The sequence below is a fragment of the Saimiri boliviensis genome, chromosome 9, assembly GCF_048565385.1.
Source record: "Saimiri boliviensis isolate mSaiBol1 chromosome 9, mSaiBol1.pri, whole genome shotgun sequence".
Lineage (NCBI taxonomy): Eukaryota > Metazoa > Chordata > Mammalia > Primates > Cebidae > Saimiri > Saimiri boliviensis.
In genome coordinates, this window is record NC_133457.1 from 93,150,817 (window position 1) to 93,167,746 (window position 16,930).

Genomic DNA, 16,930 nt, shown 5'->3' on the forward strand with positions numbered 1-16,930 from the left:
GCCATTCCCACAATCCAGTTTGAGAATACTCTGTCCCCACATAAAGTTCCCCCATGCCCATCTGCCTTACTGCTGGCTCCCACCCCAGCCCCAGGAAACCACTGATAGAGATTTGCCCTTTCTAGAAATGTCACCTAAATGGAACAATACAGTACTTGATCATTTCTGTCTGGTGTTTTGAGGTTCATCCAAGTTATTTTGTGAATCAGTAGTGAAACCACCATTCCAAAACGGAGACAGTGAAAGAGATCTGACCTAACCCACTCCATCTTGCCTCTAACCTCCAAGCTGTCCTTGCTCATTCCAGTGCGTAGGCCGAACTTACTTTGGGAGGAACTTAGTATATAGTTTATAGTTTAAAACAAGGCAATAACTGTCCTTTCCCAAACCAAACCTTCTTCTTGCTTGGGGACTAGATTGCCTTGGTAGAGCTAACAAATTACCCACGAGATTAGAAATTATGGTTTAGGGGTCATGCAGCTGGAGGCTACAAGATTCTGACCCTCCCTAAACTGCTCCTGGGGATAGCATCACTATTATAAAACCGAAGATCCGTGCCAGAGACATTTTGCAGACCCTGCACTCAGTGGATCAGTTGGTACCACCCAGATCAATAAACTGGCTCATCTGATATCGTGGCCCCCACCCAGGGACTGACTCAATGTAAGAGGATAGCTTCTTCTCTAACACAGCCAATCAACACTCCTGAGTCACTGGCTGCCTGCCACCCCCCATCCCCCAGCAAATTATTCTGAAAAACTCTGATTCCTGGCTGGGCGCAGTGGCTCATGCCTGTAATCCCAGCACTTTGGGAGGTTGAGGCAGGCTGATCAGGAGATCAGGAGTTTGAGACCAGCCTGGTCAGTATGGTGAAACCCTGCCTCTACTAAAAATACAAAAATTAGCCAGGCATGGTGGTGCACACTTGTAGTCCCAGCTACTCAGGAGATTGAGGCAGGAGAATTGCTTAAACCTGGGAGGCAGAGGTTTCAGTGAGCCAAAAGCGTGCCACTGAACTCTAGCCTGGGCGACAGTGAGACTCTGTCTCAAAAAAAAAAAAAAAAAAAGAGAAAGCTCTGATTCCTGAATGCTCAGGGAGACTGATTTGAGTACTAACTAAACTTCTGTGTCCTGCCCAGCTGGCTCTGTGTGAATTACTCTTTATTGCAATTCCACTGTCCTGATAAATTGGCTGTCTAGGCAGTGGGTAAGGTAAACCTGTTGGGTGGTTACAGTAGTTCATTCCTGTTTATAGTTTTTCTTTTTTTTTCTTTTCGCTGTGTCACCCAGGCTGGAGTGCTGTGGTGCAGTCTCAGCTCACTGCAGCCTCAACCACCCAGGCTCAAGTGATCATCCCCCTTCAGCCTCCAGAGTAGCTGGGACTACATGTGCGCACCACCAGGCCTGGCTAATTTTTGTATTATTATTATTATTATTTTCTAGACAGCGTTTCACTCTTGTTGCCCAGGCTGGAATGCAATGGCACGATCTTGGCTCACTGCAACCTCCACCTCTCAGGTTCAAGTGATTCTCCTGCCTCAGCTTTCTGAGTAGCTGGGATTACAGGCGTGCGCCAGCATGCCCGGCTAATTTTGCATTTTTAGTGGAGACGGGGTTTCTTCATGTTGATCAGGCTGGTCTTGAACTCCCGACCTCAGGTAATCCACCCACCTTGGCTTCTCAAAGTGCTGGGATTACCGGCGTGAGCCACTGTGCCTCGCCTTAATTTTTGTATTTTCTTTGTGGCAAGTCTCACTTTGTCACCCAGGTTGGAGTGCAGTGGCACGATATCAGCTCACTGCGACCTCTGCCTCCCGGGTTCAAGTGATTCTCATGCCTCAGCCCCCATAGTAGCTGTGACCACAGGTGTGAGCCACCATACCCAGCTAATTTTTGTATTTTTTTTGTAGAGATGGGGTTTCGCCATGTTGCCCAGGCTGGTCTTGAACTCCTGAGCTCAAGCAATTCACTCTTCTTGGCCTCCCAAAGTGCTAGGATGACAGGTGTGAGCCACCACTCCCGGTCTCATTGTCATTTTGATTTGCATTTTTTCGGATGATTAGTAATGTTGAGCATTTTTTTTTTCATATACCTGTTGGCCATTTGTATGTCTTTTTTTTTTATTATTTTATTTTTTGAGAGAGAGTCTCACTTTGTTGCCCAGGCTAGAGGACAGTGGCATGACCACAGCTCACTACAACCTCCAACTCCTATGCTCAAGCATGCTTGTCTTCTTTTGAGGTATCTATTCAGATCCTTGTGCCCACTCTTCACTGAGATTATGTTTTTCCTGTTGAGTTGTTCGAGTTCCTTGAATATTCTGGATATTAGCCCCTTGTCAGATGAATGGTTTGCAAAGCTTTCCTCCCATTGTACAGGTTGTCTCTGTTGATTGTTTCCTTTGCTGTGCAGAAGCTTTTTAGTTTAGTATCGTCCAATTATCTAGTTTTGTTTTTGTTGACTGTGTTTTGAAGTCTTAGCCGTAAGCTCTTTACTGGGACCAATGCCCTGAGGTGTTTTCCCTGTGTTTTCTTCTAGTAGATTTATAGTTGCAGGTCCTATGTTTGTCTTTAAGCCATTTTGAGTTGAGTTTTGTACATTGTGAGAGACAGGGGTCTAGTTTTATTCTTCTCCATATGGACATCCAGTTTTCCCAGCACCATTTATTGAAGGGATGTTCTTTTCTCAGTGTTTGTTCTTGACCCCTTTGTCAAAAATCAGTTGACTATATAAACACATGGATTTATTTCTGGATTCTCTAGTTTATTCTGTTGGTCTGTGTCTTTTTTTTTTTTTTTTTTTGAGGCAGAGTTTCACTCTTGTTGCTCAGGCTGGAGTACAATGGCACAATCTCAACTCACCACAATCTCCGCCTCCCAGGTTCAAGCGATTCTCCTGCCTCAGCATCCTAAGTAGCTGGGATTACAGACATGCGCCACCACACCCGGCTAATTTTTGTATTTTTTGTAGTGACAGGGTCTGCCTGTGTTGCCCAGGCTGGTCTCAAACTCCTGGACTCAAGTGATTCTCCCTCCTTGGCCTCCCAAAGTGCTGGGAGTACAGGCATGAGCCACTGCGCCCAGCTGATCTGTGTCTATTTTTATACCGATAACCTGCTGTTTTGGTTACTATACCTTTGTAATAAATTTTGAAGTCAGGGGGTGTGATGCCTCCAGCTTTGTTCTTTTTGCCCATTATTGCTTTGGCTATTAAGTATCTTTTTTGTTTCCATACAAATTTTAGGGTGGTTTTTTTTTTTTTCTATTTCTGTGAAGAATGTCATTGGTATTTTGATAGGGATTGCACTGAATCTGTAGATTGCTTTGGGTAGTACGGTCAGTTGAACAATATTAACTCTTCCAATCCATGAGCATGGGATGCCTTTCCATTTGTTTGTATCCTCCTCAATTTCTTTTATCAGTGTTTTATAGCTTTCATTGTAAAGGGCTTTCACGTGACTATTAGTAACTAAGTTTTGGGGCAGTCGAAAGTTACACGTAGATTCTCCAGTGTGGAGGATCTTGGCACCCATAGCCTCCACATTCTTCAAGGATCGACTGTATTTTGTTGAGAATTTTTGCGTCTCTGTTTATCAGGGATATTGGCCTGTAGTTTTCTTTTCGTGTATGTGTCCCAGTCTGATTTTGGTATCTGGGTAATGCTGGCCTCATAGAATGAGTTCGAAAAAAATTATCTTCAACTTTTGGGAATAGTTTGAGAAGAATTAGTGTTAATTCTTTATAAATATGGTAGAATTCCACAGTAAAGCCATTTGGTCCTGGGCTTTTCTCTGTTGAGAGGCTTTTTATTATTGAGTCAATGTGGTTACTCATTTTTGATCTCTTCAGGTTTTCTATTTTTTCTTGGTGTCCAGGAATTTACAGACATCCTCTAGAGCAGGCGTCCCCAAACTTTTTACACAGGGGGCCAGTTCACTGTCCCTCAGATCGTTGGAGGGCCGCCACATACTGTGCTCCTCTCACTGACCACCAATGAAAGAGGTGCCCCTTCCTGAAGTGTGGCGGGGGGGCCGGATAAATGGCCTCAGGGGGCTGCATGCGGCCCGCGGGCTGTAGTTTGGGTATGATGCTTTAGAGTTTCCAATTCGTTAGTGTATAGGTGTTCACAGTAGTCTCTAATGATCCTTGGATTTCTGTGATACCAGTTGCATGTCTCTTTTCTCATTTCTAATTTTATTTGGGTCTTCTCACTTTTGTGTTTGGTTAGTCCTCGTAGTAGCTTATTAATTTTTTTTTTCTCACACACCAAGCACAGGTTTATGGATTTTGTTTCTCTTTTCTTTTTATTTCATTGATCTTTTGTGTACCCTTTTTAGTCTATGCTATTTAGTTCTGCTCTGATCTTTACGTTTCTTTCCTTTGGGTTTATTCTTGTTTTTCCAGCTCCTTGAAGAGCAACACGAGGTTGTTTACTTGAAGTCTTTCTACTTTTTTTTGATGTAGGCATTTGTTGTTGTATAGTAGGCTATAAATGACTGTTCTAATCATTTTGGCTTCCAAATGATGGAAAACTAAAAGCATGCAAGGCCAGGTGGCTCATGTCTGTATTCCCAGCACATTGGGAGGCCAAGGCGGGGGAGTCACCTGAGGTCAGGAGTTCAAGACCAGCCTGGCCAACATGGTGAAACCCCGTCTCTACTAAAAATACAAAAATTAGCCAGGCATAGTGGTGGGTGCCTGTAATCTTGGGAGGCAGAGGTTGCAGTGAGCCAAGACCACACCATTGCACTCCAGCCTGGGCAATGAGAAGGAAACACCGTCTCAAAAAATAAATCAATAAAAGCATGCAGGAATATCAGTCACTTATAACAGTCACTTTTCCCCCAATTTTAAGGAATTGCATGGAATATTTTTTCCATCCATTCATTTTCTTTACAGGTGAAGTGAATTTCTGATAGGCAGCATACAGTTTCGTCTTTTTTTTTTTTTTTTTTTTTTTTTTGGACAGAGTGATGGTGACGGCAAGCTGTTTGGGCCGATCCCCAGGCTCCTGGGTGGCATGCTGGTACTGGTAGCAGCAGGCTGGGTGGGCTACTGCCTGGGCCCCTGGGAGATACTCACAGGAACCAGTGGTAGGCAGGGTGAACCTGACCTTGGGCTCATGGACAGTGTGCATGTGTGGCTTACTGGATCAATCCCTAGGTCTTGGAACAGAGCACAAGGACGGCAGCAGTGGATGGGGTGAGCTTGTCCCCAGGTCCCTGGAAGGAGTACATGGGTGCTAACAGGGTAGGTCAACCCCCATGCCCCTGGATGACATGCATGGGTATGAGCATTGACATCAGTAGGAAGGGTAGGTCTGATAGGCCCCTGGATGGTGCACGTGGGTGGTGATGGTGGTGGGCTGGGGAGATTGAATCTCAGGCCCCTGGATGATGTGCTGGCAGCAATGGTGGTGAAAAAGGGCAGGGCAGGCCTGTCTTCAGCCCCCCAGATGGTGTGCATGGGCACTGGCAGTGGCAGGAAGGATGGATGGACCCCAAGGCCCCTGGAAGGCATGATTTGGCACCAGTGGCAGTGGTGGTGGGTAGGGCAAGCCTGTTCTCAGATGTCCGCAGCACCTGCCACTGATGAGTGGGCTATCTCCACACAACCAGTGGAGTGGGAGAGAATGGTAGCCCCAACAAAGAGAAATAATTCATGAACAGTATTTTTTCAGTTTATTTTTCCCCAGCTTTATTGAGGTATAATTGACAAATAAAAATAGTATATATTCAGTTGGGCGCAGTGGCTCATGCTTGTAATCTGAGCAATTTGGGAGGCCAAGGTGGGAGTATCACTTGAGGTCAGGAGTTCGAGACTAGCCTGGCCAACGTGGTGAAACCCCATCTTCATGAAAAATACAAAAAGTAGCTGGCAGGTGGCAGGCACCTGTAATCCCATCTATTCGGGAGGCTGAGGCAGGAGAATTGCTTGAACCTAGGAGATGTAGGTTGCAGTGAGTCAAGATCATGTCACTGCACTCCAGCCTGTGCAACAAGAGCGAAACTCAGTCTCAAAAAAAAGTGTATATTCCCTCACACCTGTAATCCCAGCACTTTGGGATGCCAAGGTGGGTAGATCACCTGAGGTCAGGAGTTCAAGACCAGCCTGGCCAACATGGTGAAACCCCATCTCTGCTAAATATACAAAAATTAGCTGGGTGTAGTGGTGAACACCTGTGGTTCCAGCTACTCGGGAGGCTGAGGCAGAAATTGCAGTGAGCCGAGATCACCCCACTGGACTCCAGGCTGGGTAACAGAATGAGGGTCCATTTCAACAAAAAAAGGAACAAAACAAAACAAAACCAAAAACCCGAGGAACTTCTGATGTGAGTATACACTGAGGCTTACCAGGTCCACACAGCATTCTGAGTACCGATTTTACCAGATCTACTGGATCATAAGGCCCAATGTACGGAGCTGTCTGCTCTGCAGCGGGATCTTCTGAGCTGTCCTCTCTTGCCGTAAATGCCCCTCAAAGCTGGCAGCCCTTCTGGTCCTCATAACTAGGTCAAGAGCAGAACATTCCAATGTGGCCAATGTTGACTCCAAAATTCAGAGTTACACCATGCAACATGTCTTCTTTTTAAAAAGAGATAAAGAATGCAAGATAAGCCGGGTGCAGTGGTTCAAGCCTGTAATCCTAGCACTTTGGGAGGCTGAGGAGGGTGGATTGCCTGAGCTCAGGATTTTGTGACCAGCCTGGGCAACACAATGAAACCCCAACTCTACTAAAATACAAAAAAATTATTCGGGCATAGCGGAGTGCACCTGTAGTCCCAGCTACTTGGGAGGCTGAGGCAGGAGAATCACTTGAACCTCGGAGGCAGAGGTTGCGGTGAGCCGAGATCGAACCACTGCACTCCAGCCTGGGCGACAGAGTGAGACTTCATCTCTGAAAAAAAAAAAAAAAAAAAAAAGAGCGCAAGATACAGCAACTTGTCCATCGCTTTTTTTGGGTGAAAAGACAATCTGCCAGGTGCAGTGGCTCATTCCTATAATCCCAGCACTTTGAGAGGCCAAGGTGGGCAGTTCACTAGAGCCTAGGAGTTCAAGATCAGCATGGGTAAATGGTGAAACCGTTTCTCCAAAAAAATATATATATAAAATCAGGCAGATGTGGTGGCATGCATCTGTGGTCCTAGCTACTCAGGAGGCTGAGGTGGGAGGATTGCTTGAGCCTGGGATGTGGAGGCTGCAGCGACCTGAGATTGCACCACTGTACTCTAGCCTGGGTAACAGAGCAAGACTCAGTCTCAAGAAAAAAAGAAGAAAAGAGGCCGGGTGCAGTGGCTCAAGCCTGTAATCTCAGCACTTTGGGAGGCCAAGGCGGGTGGATCACGAGGTCAACAGATCGAGACCATCCTGGTCAACATGGTGAAACCCCGTCTCTACTAAAAATACAAAAAATTAGCTGGGCATGGTGGCACGTGCCTGTAATCCCAGCTACTCAGGAGGCTGAGGTAGGAGAATTGCCTGAACCCAGGAGGCGGAGGTTGTGGTGAGCCAAGATCACACCATTGCATTTCAGCCTGGGTAACAAGAGTGAAACTCCGTCTCGAAAAAAAAAAAAAAAAAGGAAAAGAAAGACCAACGGTTTTGTTGTTACTATAAGAACAACACACAGCCGGGAGCAGTGGCTCACACCTGTAATGCCAGCACTTTAGGAGGCTGAGGCAGGCAGATCATGAGGTCAGGAGTTTGAGACCAACCTGACTAACATGGTGAAACCCCATCAAAAATCAGCTGGGCATGGTTGCATACACCTGCAGTCCTAGCTACTCAGGAGGCTGAGGCAGGAGAATCGCTTGAACCCAGGAGGCAGATGTTGCAGTGAGCCAAGATTGTGCCATTGCACTCCAGTCTGGGCAACAGAGTGAGACTCTGTCTCAAAAAAAAAAAAAAAAAAAGAGGCTGGGCGTGGCAGCTCACACCTGTAATCTCAACGCTTTGGGAGGCCACAGTGGATCTTTTGAACCCAGTAGTTTGAGACCAGCCTAGGCAACAGAGCAAGACTCAACCCCCATTTCTAAAAAAAATTCAAAATAAAAATAAATTAGAAAATAGAAAGTAGAGTGGTAGCTGTCAAGGCTGGGGGAGGGGAAAACAGAGTTTTTGTTTGATTTTGTGGGTAGTTAATAGCACTATGCCTATGTTGAAAATGACCTTGTTCTGAAGAAATATATGCTTAAGTACTTAGAGATGAAGTGTCTTGATGTCTGCAACTTACTTTCAAATTAGAGACAGAGACTACAGATGCAGAGAGGAACAGATTTAAGAGACAGTGTGGCTTCAGAGGAGGCAGACTGAGAGAAATAACAGTTAACTAGGTTCCTGATGCTCTTGCTTTCTTAATATTTATTTTTTAAAAATTTTTTATTGTACTTTAAGTTCTGGAGTAAATGTGTAGAACATGCAGGTTTGTTACATATGTATACACGTGCCACGGTTGGTTGTCTGCATCCATCACTTCGTCATCTACGTTAGATATTTCTCCTAATGCTATCTCTCCCCACTTAATTTTTTATTTACTATTATTATTTTTGAGACAGAGTCTCGCTCTGTCACCCAGGCTGGAGTGCAGTAGTGTAATCTCGGCTCACTGTAACCTCCGTCTCCTGGGTTCAAGCAATTCTCCTGCCTTAGCCTCCCGAGTAACTGGGGTTACAGGTGTGTGCCCGCACACCCAGCTAATTTTTGTATTTTTATTTTATTTTATTATTTTTTGAGACTAAGTCCTGCACTGTGGCCCAGGCTGGAGCGCAATGGTGTGATCTCGGCTCACTGCAACCTCCACATCCTGAGTTCAAGTGATTCTCCTGCCTCAGCCTCCCGAGTAGCTGGAATTACATGTGCCCACCACCACACCCGGCTAATTTTTTGTATTTTTAGTAGAGACAAGGTTTCACTATGTTGGCCAGGCTGGTCTCAAACTCCTGACCTCCTGATCCACCTACCTCGGCCTCCCTCCCAGCAATTTTTTTTTTTTCAGACAGAGTTTCACTCTGTCGCTATGCTGGAGTGCAATGGTGCAATCTTGGCTCACTGCAACCTCTGTCTCCCAGGTTCAAGCGATTCACCTGTCTCAGCCTCCTGATTGGCTGGGATTATAGGTGCATGCCACCACACCCAGCTAATTTATTATTTATTTTATTTTATTTTATTTTATTTTATTTTTTGAGACAGAGTCTTGCTCTGTCGCCAGCCACCAGGCTGAAGTGCAGTGGTGAGATATTGGCTCACTGCAACCTCTGCCTCCCAGCTTCAAGCAGTTCTCCTGCCTCAGCCTCCCGTGTAGCTGGGACTACAGGTGCATGCCACCACGTCCAGCTAATTTTTGTATTTTTAGTAAAGACAGGGTTTCACCATGTTGGCCAGGATGGTCTTGATCTCTTGACCTTGTGATCCACACACCTTGGCCTCCCAAAGTGCTGGGAGTACAGGTGTGAGCCATCTCACCCAGCTGTTGTTATTTTTTAGTATAGATGGGGTTTCATCATGTTGGCTGGGATGGTCTCAATCTTCTGACTCCTGATCTGCCTGCCTCAGCCTCCCAAAGGGCTGGGATTTAAAAAAAAAAAAAATTGAGGCTGAGTGCGGTGGCTCATGCCTGTAATTCCTACACTTTGGGAGGCCAAGGCAGGCAGATCACTTGAGGTCAGGAATTTGTGACCAGCCCATCTTTCTCTCTCTCTCTCTCTCTTTTTTTTTTTGAGATGGAGTCTAGCTCTGTAGCCCAGTCTTGAGTACAGTGGTGTGATCTCAGCTCACTGAAACCTCTGCCTCCTGGGTTCAAGTGATTCTCCTGCCTCAGCCTTCTGAGTAGTAGCTGGGATTACAGGCACCTGCCACCATGCCTAGCTAATTTTTCTATTTTTAGTAGAGACGGGGTTTCACTGTGTTGGCCAGGCTGGCCTTGAACTGACCTTGGGATCCGCCTGCCTTGGCCTCCCAAAGTGCTGGGCTTACAGGCGTGAACTATAGTGCCCAGCCGTGAAACCCCATCTTTATTAAAAATACAAAAAATTAGCCAAGTGTGGTGGCAGGAGCCTGTAATTCCAGCTACTCAGGAGGCTGAGGCAGAAGAAATGCTTGAACCTGGGAGGCGGAGGTTGCAGTGAGCCAAGATCGCACCACTGCACTCCAGCCTGGTGTCAGAGGAAGACTCCATCTAAAAAAAAAAAAAGTATACATATATATACTTTTTGAGACTGAGGCTCGCTTTTGTACCTTAGGCTGGAGTGCAACGGCATGATCTTGACTCACTGCATCCTCCGCCTCCCAGGTTCAAGCAATTCTCCTGCCTCAGCCTCCCGAATGGCTGGGATTACAGGCATGCACCACCATGCCTGGCTAATTTTTGTATTTTTAGTAGAGATGGGTGGGTTTTTATCATGTTGGCCAGGCTGGTCTCAAACTCCTGAACTTTGAGACAGAGGTTGCAGTGAGCTAAGATTGCACCATTGCAATCCAGCCTAGCGACAGAGTGATCCACCTGCCTCGGCCTCCCAAATTGCTGGGATTACAGGTGTGAGCCACCGTGCCTGGCCTGGGGAAATAATTTTTTTTTTTTTTTTTGAGACAGAGTCTTGCTGTCGCCCAAGCTGGAGTGCAATGGCTTGATTTCAGCTCACTGCAACCTCTTTCTCCTGGGTTCCAGCAATTCTGCCACAGCCTCCCAAGTAGCTGGGACTACAGGCACCCACCATCATACCCAGCTAATTTTTGTAAAGATGGGGTTTCACCATGTTGGTCAGGTTGGTCTCGAACTCCTGACCTCAGGTGATCCACCTGCCTTGGCCTCCCAAAGTGCTGGAATTACAGGTGTGAGCCACTGTGCCCAAACTAGGGAAATATATATATATATATATATATATATATATATATATATATATATATAAAATTTTTGAGACGGAGTCTTGCTCTGTTGCCGAGGCTGGAGTACAGTGGCACAATCTCGGCTCACTGCAACCTCTGCCTCTCGGGTTCAAGCGATTCTTCTGCCTCAGAGTAGCTGGGATTACAGGCGCGTGCCACCACACCTGACTCTGGCAGTGTTCCCTTCATAAAAACTCATTATGCGTCGCATATATTGTTTATGCACTTACCTGCAACTAAGGAAATAGTCACTAAAGCACTGAACATGGGAAATGACAGCATCATGCCTCGGCCTGTCTCAGGTTTTTGGGATTGCAGTGTTACTGTCGACTTCCTATTTGGGAAGGAAAAAGAATTCCAAGCTTGACCGTTTTGCCAAAGTTGCCTTTATTTCAGCAGCCAACTTCCTTCCTAGGTGTCCATTTCAATTCTGTACTTGTCAGAGTCGGGGAAATAACCACAGGGTAAGTTCAGGAGGTAACATTTCCTGAAGATTTCAGGGAATACTGTGTAATTGTGACTGTTTCATGTGGAAAATTTGGAGTATACTGGACAAATATGAGGAATGACTTTCGGTTTAATGAGGTCTAGGGTAGTCTCCTTGATGGAACAGATTCATCGGGCAAATGCATTCTTCTCTTGTCCTACCCACCTGGACCACTACAAGCAGCTTGTCTTCACCCAGTAGTGGCAAACCTTCGTAATTCAGCCTAAGAGATGAACAACACTACAGTTTGGCACAACCAAATCCCCAAGACCTATACCATCCATCCCCCAGGCAGCATGGCCGGCCGCTCATTGACGTCACGCTTATTCTAGATAACTGGAAGGGGCAAGAATCCTGTTTTGGGCTGGGCGCTCACACCTGCAATCCCAGCACTTTGGGAGGCCGAGGCAGGTGGATCACGAGATCAAGAGATCAAGACCATCCTGGCCAACATGGTGAAACCCCGTCTCCACTCAAAACAGAAAAATTAGCTGGGTGTGGTGGTGCATGCTTGTAGTCTTAGCTACTGCTGGGAGGCTGAGGCAGGAGAATCACTTGAACCTGGGAGGCGGAGGTTTGCAGTGAGCCAAGATTGCACCACTGCATTCCAGCCTGGTGTCAGAGCAAGACTCCATCTCAAAAAAAAAAAAAAAAAAAAAAAAAAAAGAATCCCAAGTTTTGTGGTAAAACATCTATACTTGATTGGGTCCTTTGGGAAAAACTTGCCACTCACAAATTGCTGGTCCATCCCATCTATCCCACCAAGTATGGTGGGCCTCCTCCAATCTTGGTGAAAACATTTTGGGAACGTTCCCATGTGAGACCCCCAAAAGGCGTGAATCTCACTGTATGGTGAGCTTGATCCCAAACACAGTTTCCTGCTTGAGGCAGTCGAGCTACGGAAAAGAAGGAACTGAAAGATGGATGATCAGTTTCTACTATTAACCATGATGACGTTTGGGCCTAAACTAAGTGGTTCTGCTAGATTGAGTGGCTCCATACCAGCAAGCAGTTTCTGCTTTTAACTTTTATGACTCTTTAAGAATAGCTTTAACCTTTTCTTTACTTGCATGACTGCCTTGAACCCTAGATAATGGTTTAACAACTTAGCTTGTGACTTTCTGATATTGTTATCTGAACGGAGACCCCTTCTGGAAAAATAGATAAAACACACCACCTGGTCACTTTTATGAGCTGTGATCATAAACCCCCTGCACAACAAAATGTACTTGTGACTTTTTGATTTTGTAACTTTCTGTCCCCTTTTATTGTTCTTCGCATACTGTGAGGATGATGTCATTTACTTTGATCTTAAGATATATAATGAGACCCTGGACAAGAATAAACTTGCTGTTTAGGCACTGCCTATTCAGTCCTCCAGACCCTGTCTGTCTGTCTCTCTTTTCTTCCGTGTACTCTCTCTTCCAGTTATTGGGACCCTCTTGCAGGTCGGGAGATCCCCGGCAGACGTGCCATCCTGACTGTCCCCGACAAAACACTTATATTTGAGTGTTCCACTCCAAATGCATTTAGCAGGTAGATCCCAAATCTACCACCTATAAGTGGAGCCTTGAGCAAGCCATTCTCTGGATGGTCCACGCTGCAGCATGATTCTGGCAACTCTGCCCCTTGCAACCCTGCAGAGCTCACTGTCTGCGGCAGATCCAAGTCCTACTTGGAACTTGAGCCAAGGATCTAGAGACCCTGATGTTTTGAGCAAGGCCATGTCCATCAAGTTAACTATCAAGGGTTCTGCAGAGATCAGGCATTCTACTGTAGGACATTGCACGACTCTGCAACCTGGAATGGATGGGATCTGAGAGGCTACCTGTGCACCTCGCTGCGCTCTGTGTTTCACTAGAAGCAGGTACAGATGGCACTGGGTTTCAGTTAACCCTGAAGGTACCAGTAAGCTGCCTACTGGTGCCTACACCAAGACAGCTTTGAGTAGAGAACAAAAACGCTGAAACTTGCTTTCCAGGTGGCTCTGCATGACATAATGGCATCAGCAGACAGTGAATGCTGAGTTCCAGCCCCATGCAGGACAGCAGCGGAATCAGCCCAAAGACAGAGCTTCAAGGTGTTAACGTGTCCTCCGTCTGGACAGATGGCTTATGTCTGGATCCTGGTATAGGGGCCTTGGAAAGAATAAAACTGGAAGATGGAGACAAAGAGGTCCATGGAGGAGTATGTTACATAAAACCGAACTTCCTAACAGGCCTCTGTGCCACATCATCAAAGGCTTCAATTGCAGGCGGCCAGACAGCCCACTCGTCAAACCACTGCCCACACGTGCCCATCAGGTCTCACTCCAGATGCCATGCACCTGAAAGCAGGGATGCTACTGTGCTCTGGCCAGAGTTGGGGCCAGGGAGATGAGCTATTCCCAGCCTGAGGAGGGAGGCCAGGGCTCCGAGGAGGGTTGGGTGCCAGGCACCACCTCTGCTTGCACCTTAATACCTGCTTCCTCACCTGCAACAAGAGTTGCCCATACACCCTAAAAGGTTTTCATTTCTTAGATGTCCTCAGGCTTTCCCTGCAAGGTGGGAGTCATGGAGGGAAGCTGGAGTTCACATGCATGGCAGCAAAGGGAAGCTGCTCTCGTTAAGAAACATTTCCTCCAGCTCACCCCAGACACTGCTTGAGGACCTGTATCTGAACAAGGACTGCAGATCTATATACTCACTTCGTCATCACAGGTATTCCTGGTACCCACAGAGTTTGGTCCAAGTGCTTGCCAAGCCACACTAACCTCATAAAGTCTTGGTCCACCAGGTCTCCCCTGCCAGCAGCAATCTGCTGGGTGGCCGAAGGATGCTGGTGATGCCAGGGCACATGTAAGTCACTGAGGCCATGGGTGGAGAGAGCCACTCTTAAGTGATCTCCCTGCTTTTAAGTTGCACAACCTGCCAATCCTAGCTTTGAATATTTAACCTTCCATGACTTCATCACCTGTAAGGCAAAATACAACCTCTTTGTGGAACTCAGAAGAAACAGGGTCTCCCCTTTGCCTTCTGGGTCTTGAATATACCATACTCTGGCCCCCAAAGCCCAGGACAGAACAGAGGCAGGCCCCTGGCCAGTGGTTAGCTTGTGGCCCAGGTCCTGGGTGACCTCTGCTACAGGCTAGAGCCCTAAAGCTCCAGATGAGAGATCACTACTCTTTTCCTGTAAAAAGTTAAATATCTTAGGCTTTGCAATCCATATGGTCTCTGTGCAACTAGTCATCTTTGCCACCGTAGTGAAGAGAAGTCAATGAATGGGTGTGGCTGTGTTCCAACAAAACTTTATTTACAAAACCAGGAAGCAGGCATGTTTGCCCCTCAGATGTAATTTGCCCATCACTACCCTTAATGATATTCAGATGGCTTGGCTGCCTGAGGGGGTTGTGGCCCTGTCTGATCTTCTGTGAGATGGAAACCACTCCAGAGTCTCCTGCTGTGCTGACCCTCAACAGGCAGGGCACTGTGTTTGGGTTTCTGACAAATGATGACAGCAGAGGGCCGAATGTGAAGGCTGTGCTGGAAAAGGCTGAACCTTCCTCATAAGCAGCACGGACTGCTTTATTCCAGGTCAGGCCCAACTCTGCCACCGCGCCACACACATGGTCCCTGGGTGGGCACTGTCCTTACTGGGTCCCTAGGAACCCCTGGGTTGTGGCCTGACCACCATCCCCTCTCTGGTGATGGCCCAGTTGTAGCTCTTCGGGGAGTCCAATGCCGCTTCCACACGTGCCTCCAGGTTCTCTGGGGTGATGAAGTTTTTCGCCTCCTCCTATCAGGAGAGAAAAGCCCAGCTGAACAGGAGCTCCAGGCACGTGCCAGCCAGCCCACCCAGCCTGCTGGCCTCTCAGGGAACCACTGAGACAGCATTTCCTGCTCCCCCTGGGGAAGCACGCCTGGAGCAGCAGGTCCCCTTTGAGAGCCCCACTGGCCTGGCAGTGGAGTAACATCAGGTGGTTTTGCCACGTTCCTCTTTTCGCAGACACTTCAGCCGGAACCCGGAGCGCCAGCTATGGATCTCACGTCCCTCCACTGAGGCACGTGAGGTCCCCTCTAAATCACTCTAACTCATCCTTGCCCCTCTATTACTTTATTTGCTTATTTTTTTATCTTGAGCCGGAGTCTCACTGTCGCCCAGGCTGGAGTGCAGTGGTGCGATCTTGGCTCACTGCAACCTCCGCCTCCTGGGTTCAAGCGATTCTGGTCCCTCAGACTCCCAAGTAGCTGGGATTACGGGCATGCACCACCGCGCCTGGCTACTTTTTGTATTTTTAGTAGAGACAGGGTTTCACTATGTTGGCCAGGCTGGTCTCGAACTCCTGACCTCGAGTGATCCGCCTGCCTAGGCCTCCCATAGTACATGGTACTAGGATTGCAGGTGTTAGCCACCGCGCCCAGCTACCCCTCTGTTACTTTAAATCAAGCCTCATCCATTCTCACTGCATAACTGGTAGGTGGTCTCCCTGCTTTGAAGTCGCACACCTGCTAATCCTGGCCTGAAATATGTAACCCTTCATGGCTTCATCACGTTAGGCAAAATGCAACCTCTTTGTGGAACGCAGGGTCCCTCCCACAGACCTGCTAAGCACGTGAACAATGTCCAATTTCTCTGCTCACCTCCGGGTCTTTGCGGCTGACTGACATTCTCCTCTCCCAAATCCTGACATGCCAACTCTAAGTCTCCTCACATGGCCAGCGCCCGTGTCGCGGTGCCCAGAATTCCCAGTGCCCTGCAAGCCGCGTCCCCAGCTCGAGCCCCACTCCCCGGAGGCGTTGCCCACCTGCAGCTGCAGCACTTCCCGCTCCTTGAGCTGCGCCCAGGTCCGCGCCTCTTCGGCCTTGCGGGCCTGCTCCTCGGCCTGCCGCTGCTCCTGTTCCCGCGCCTCCTGCCGCAGCCTCGCTATCCTGCGAGGGGCAAGGGACCGAGGCTAAGCAGGGCCTGGACCTCTCCCAGGCCTGTCAGGCTGCCCCGCCCAGCTTCCCGCCCCACGCACCGTAGCTCATGCAGCCGCCGGTTTTCCGCCTGGTTCCAGGCCATCAGCTCGCGGTGCTCGGCGGCTTCCTCCATGGCCTTGCGCTCCGCCAGGACCCCGGCTCTGGCTTCGTGCGCCTTCCTCCGCACCTCGGACCCGAACTCCATCCTAGGTGCAGACGCGCCGGGAGTTGGCACCCTTTCCACACACCCCCCCCACCACCGTCCCCAGCGTGCGCGGACGGCCACCTCCCCCCGGCCGCACACCTGAGGGCGTGCACGGTCTGGCGGTAGTGCTGGTAACGCTCCATTAGCACGAAGAACTCCGCAGGATCCACCGCGGGCGGCATGTTCACGCGCCCGATCTTGGATTTGGCCGGTGGGTCGTGGCGGGTCTTGCGGCCGCGCGCGGGCAGCACCAGCGGGGCCCCGGGCCCGCACGGGGCCCGAGCGCCCAGGCGGCTCAGCGCGCTTAGCATGACCGAGTCCTCTCACCGCGGCCGCGCTGCGAGGACGCCGCCGTGCCCCGGAAGTGGCGCGGGGCACCTTGGGACCTGTAGTCCTCCGGCTGCCCCTCATGCCCCGCCCGG

General features: G+C 48.5%; 1 protein-coding gene across 1 annotated transcript; it reads right to left on the reverse strand.

Annotated features, from left to right (window-relative positions):
- Positions 1–14,636: 14,636 nt before the first annotated feature.
- On the reverse strand, positions 14,637–16,888 carry MRPS26 (mitochondrial ribosomal protein S26). Its single transcript, XM_039479559.2, has 4 exons — positions 16,608–16,888; positions 16,363–16,509; positions 16,150–16,273; positions 14,637–15,140 (listed from the first exon to the last, which is right to left on the reverse strand). Exons 1-4 carry the CDS (start codon positions 16,817–16,819, stop codon positions 15,006–15,008), a joined length of 618 nt encoding a protein of 205 aa, XP_039335493.1. The 5' UTR covers positions 16,820–16,888; the 3' UTR covers positions 14,637–15,005.
- Positions 16,889–16,930: the final 42 nt, after the last annotated feature.

Bases quoted from the DNA above. Each gene is read 5' to 3' on its own strand.
- MRPS26 (XM_039479559.2), bottom strand. From the start codon at position 16,819: ATGCTAAGCGCGCTGAGCCGCCTGGGCGCTCGGGCCCCGTGCGGGCCC. The intron at 16,274-16,362 runs GTGCGTGGGGCG...TGCCCCTCGCAG, and splicing joins CGGCGGCTGCATGAGCTACG to GATAGCGAGGCTGCGGCAGG. The intron at 15,141-16,149 runs GTGGGCAACGCC...CTCTCCTGATAG, and splicing joins GGGAAGTGCTGCAGCTGCAG to GAGGAGGCGAAAAACTTCAT.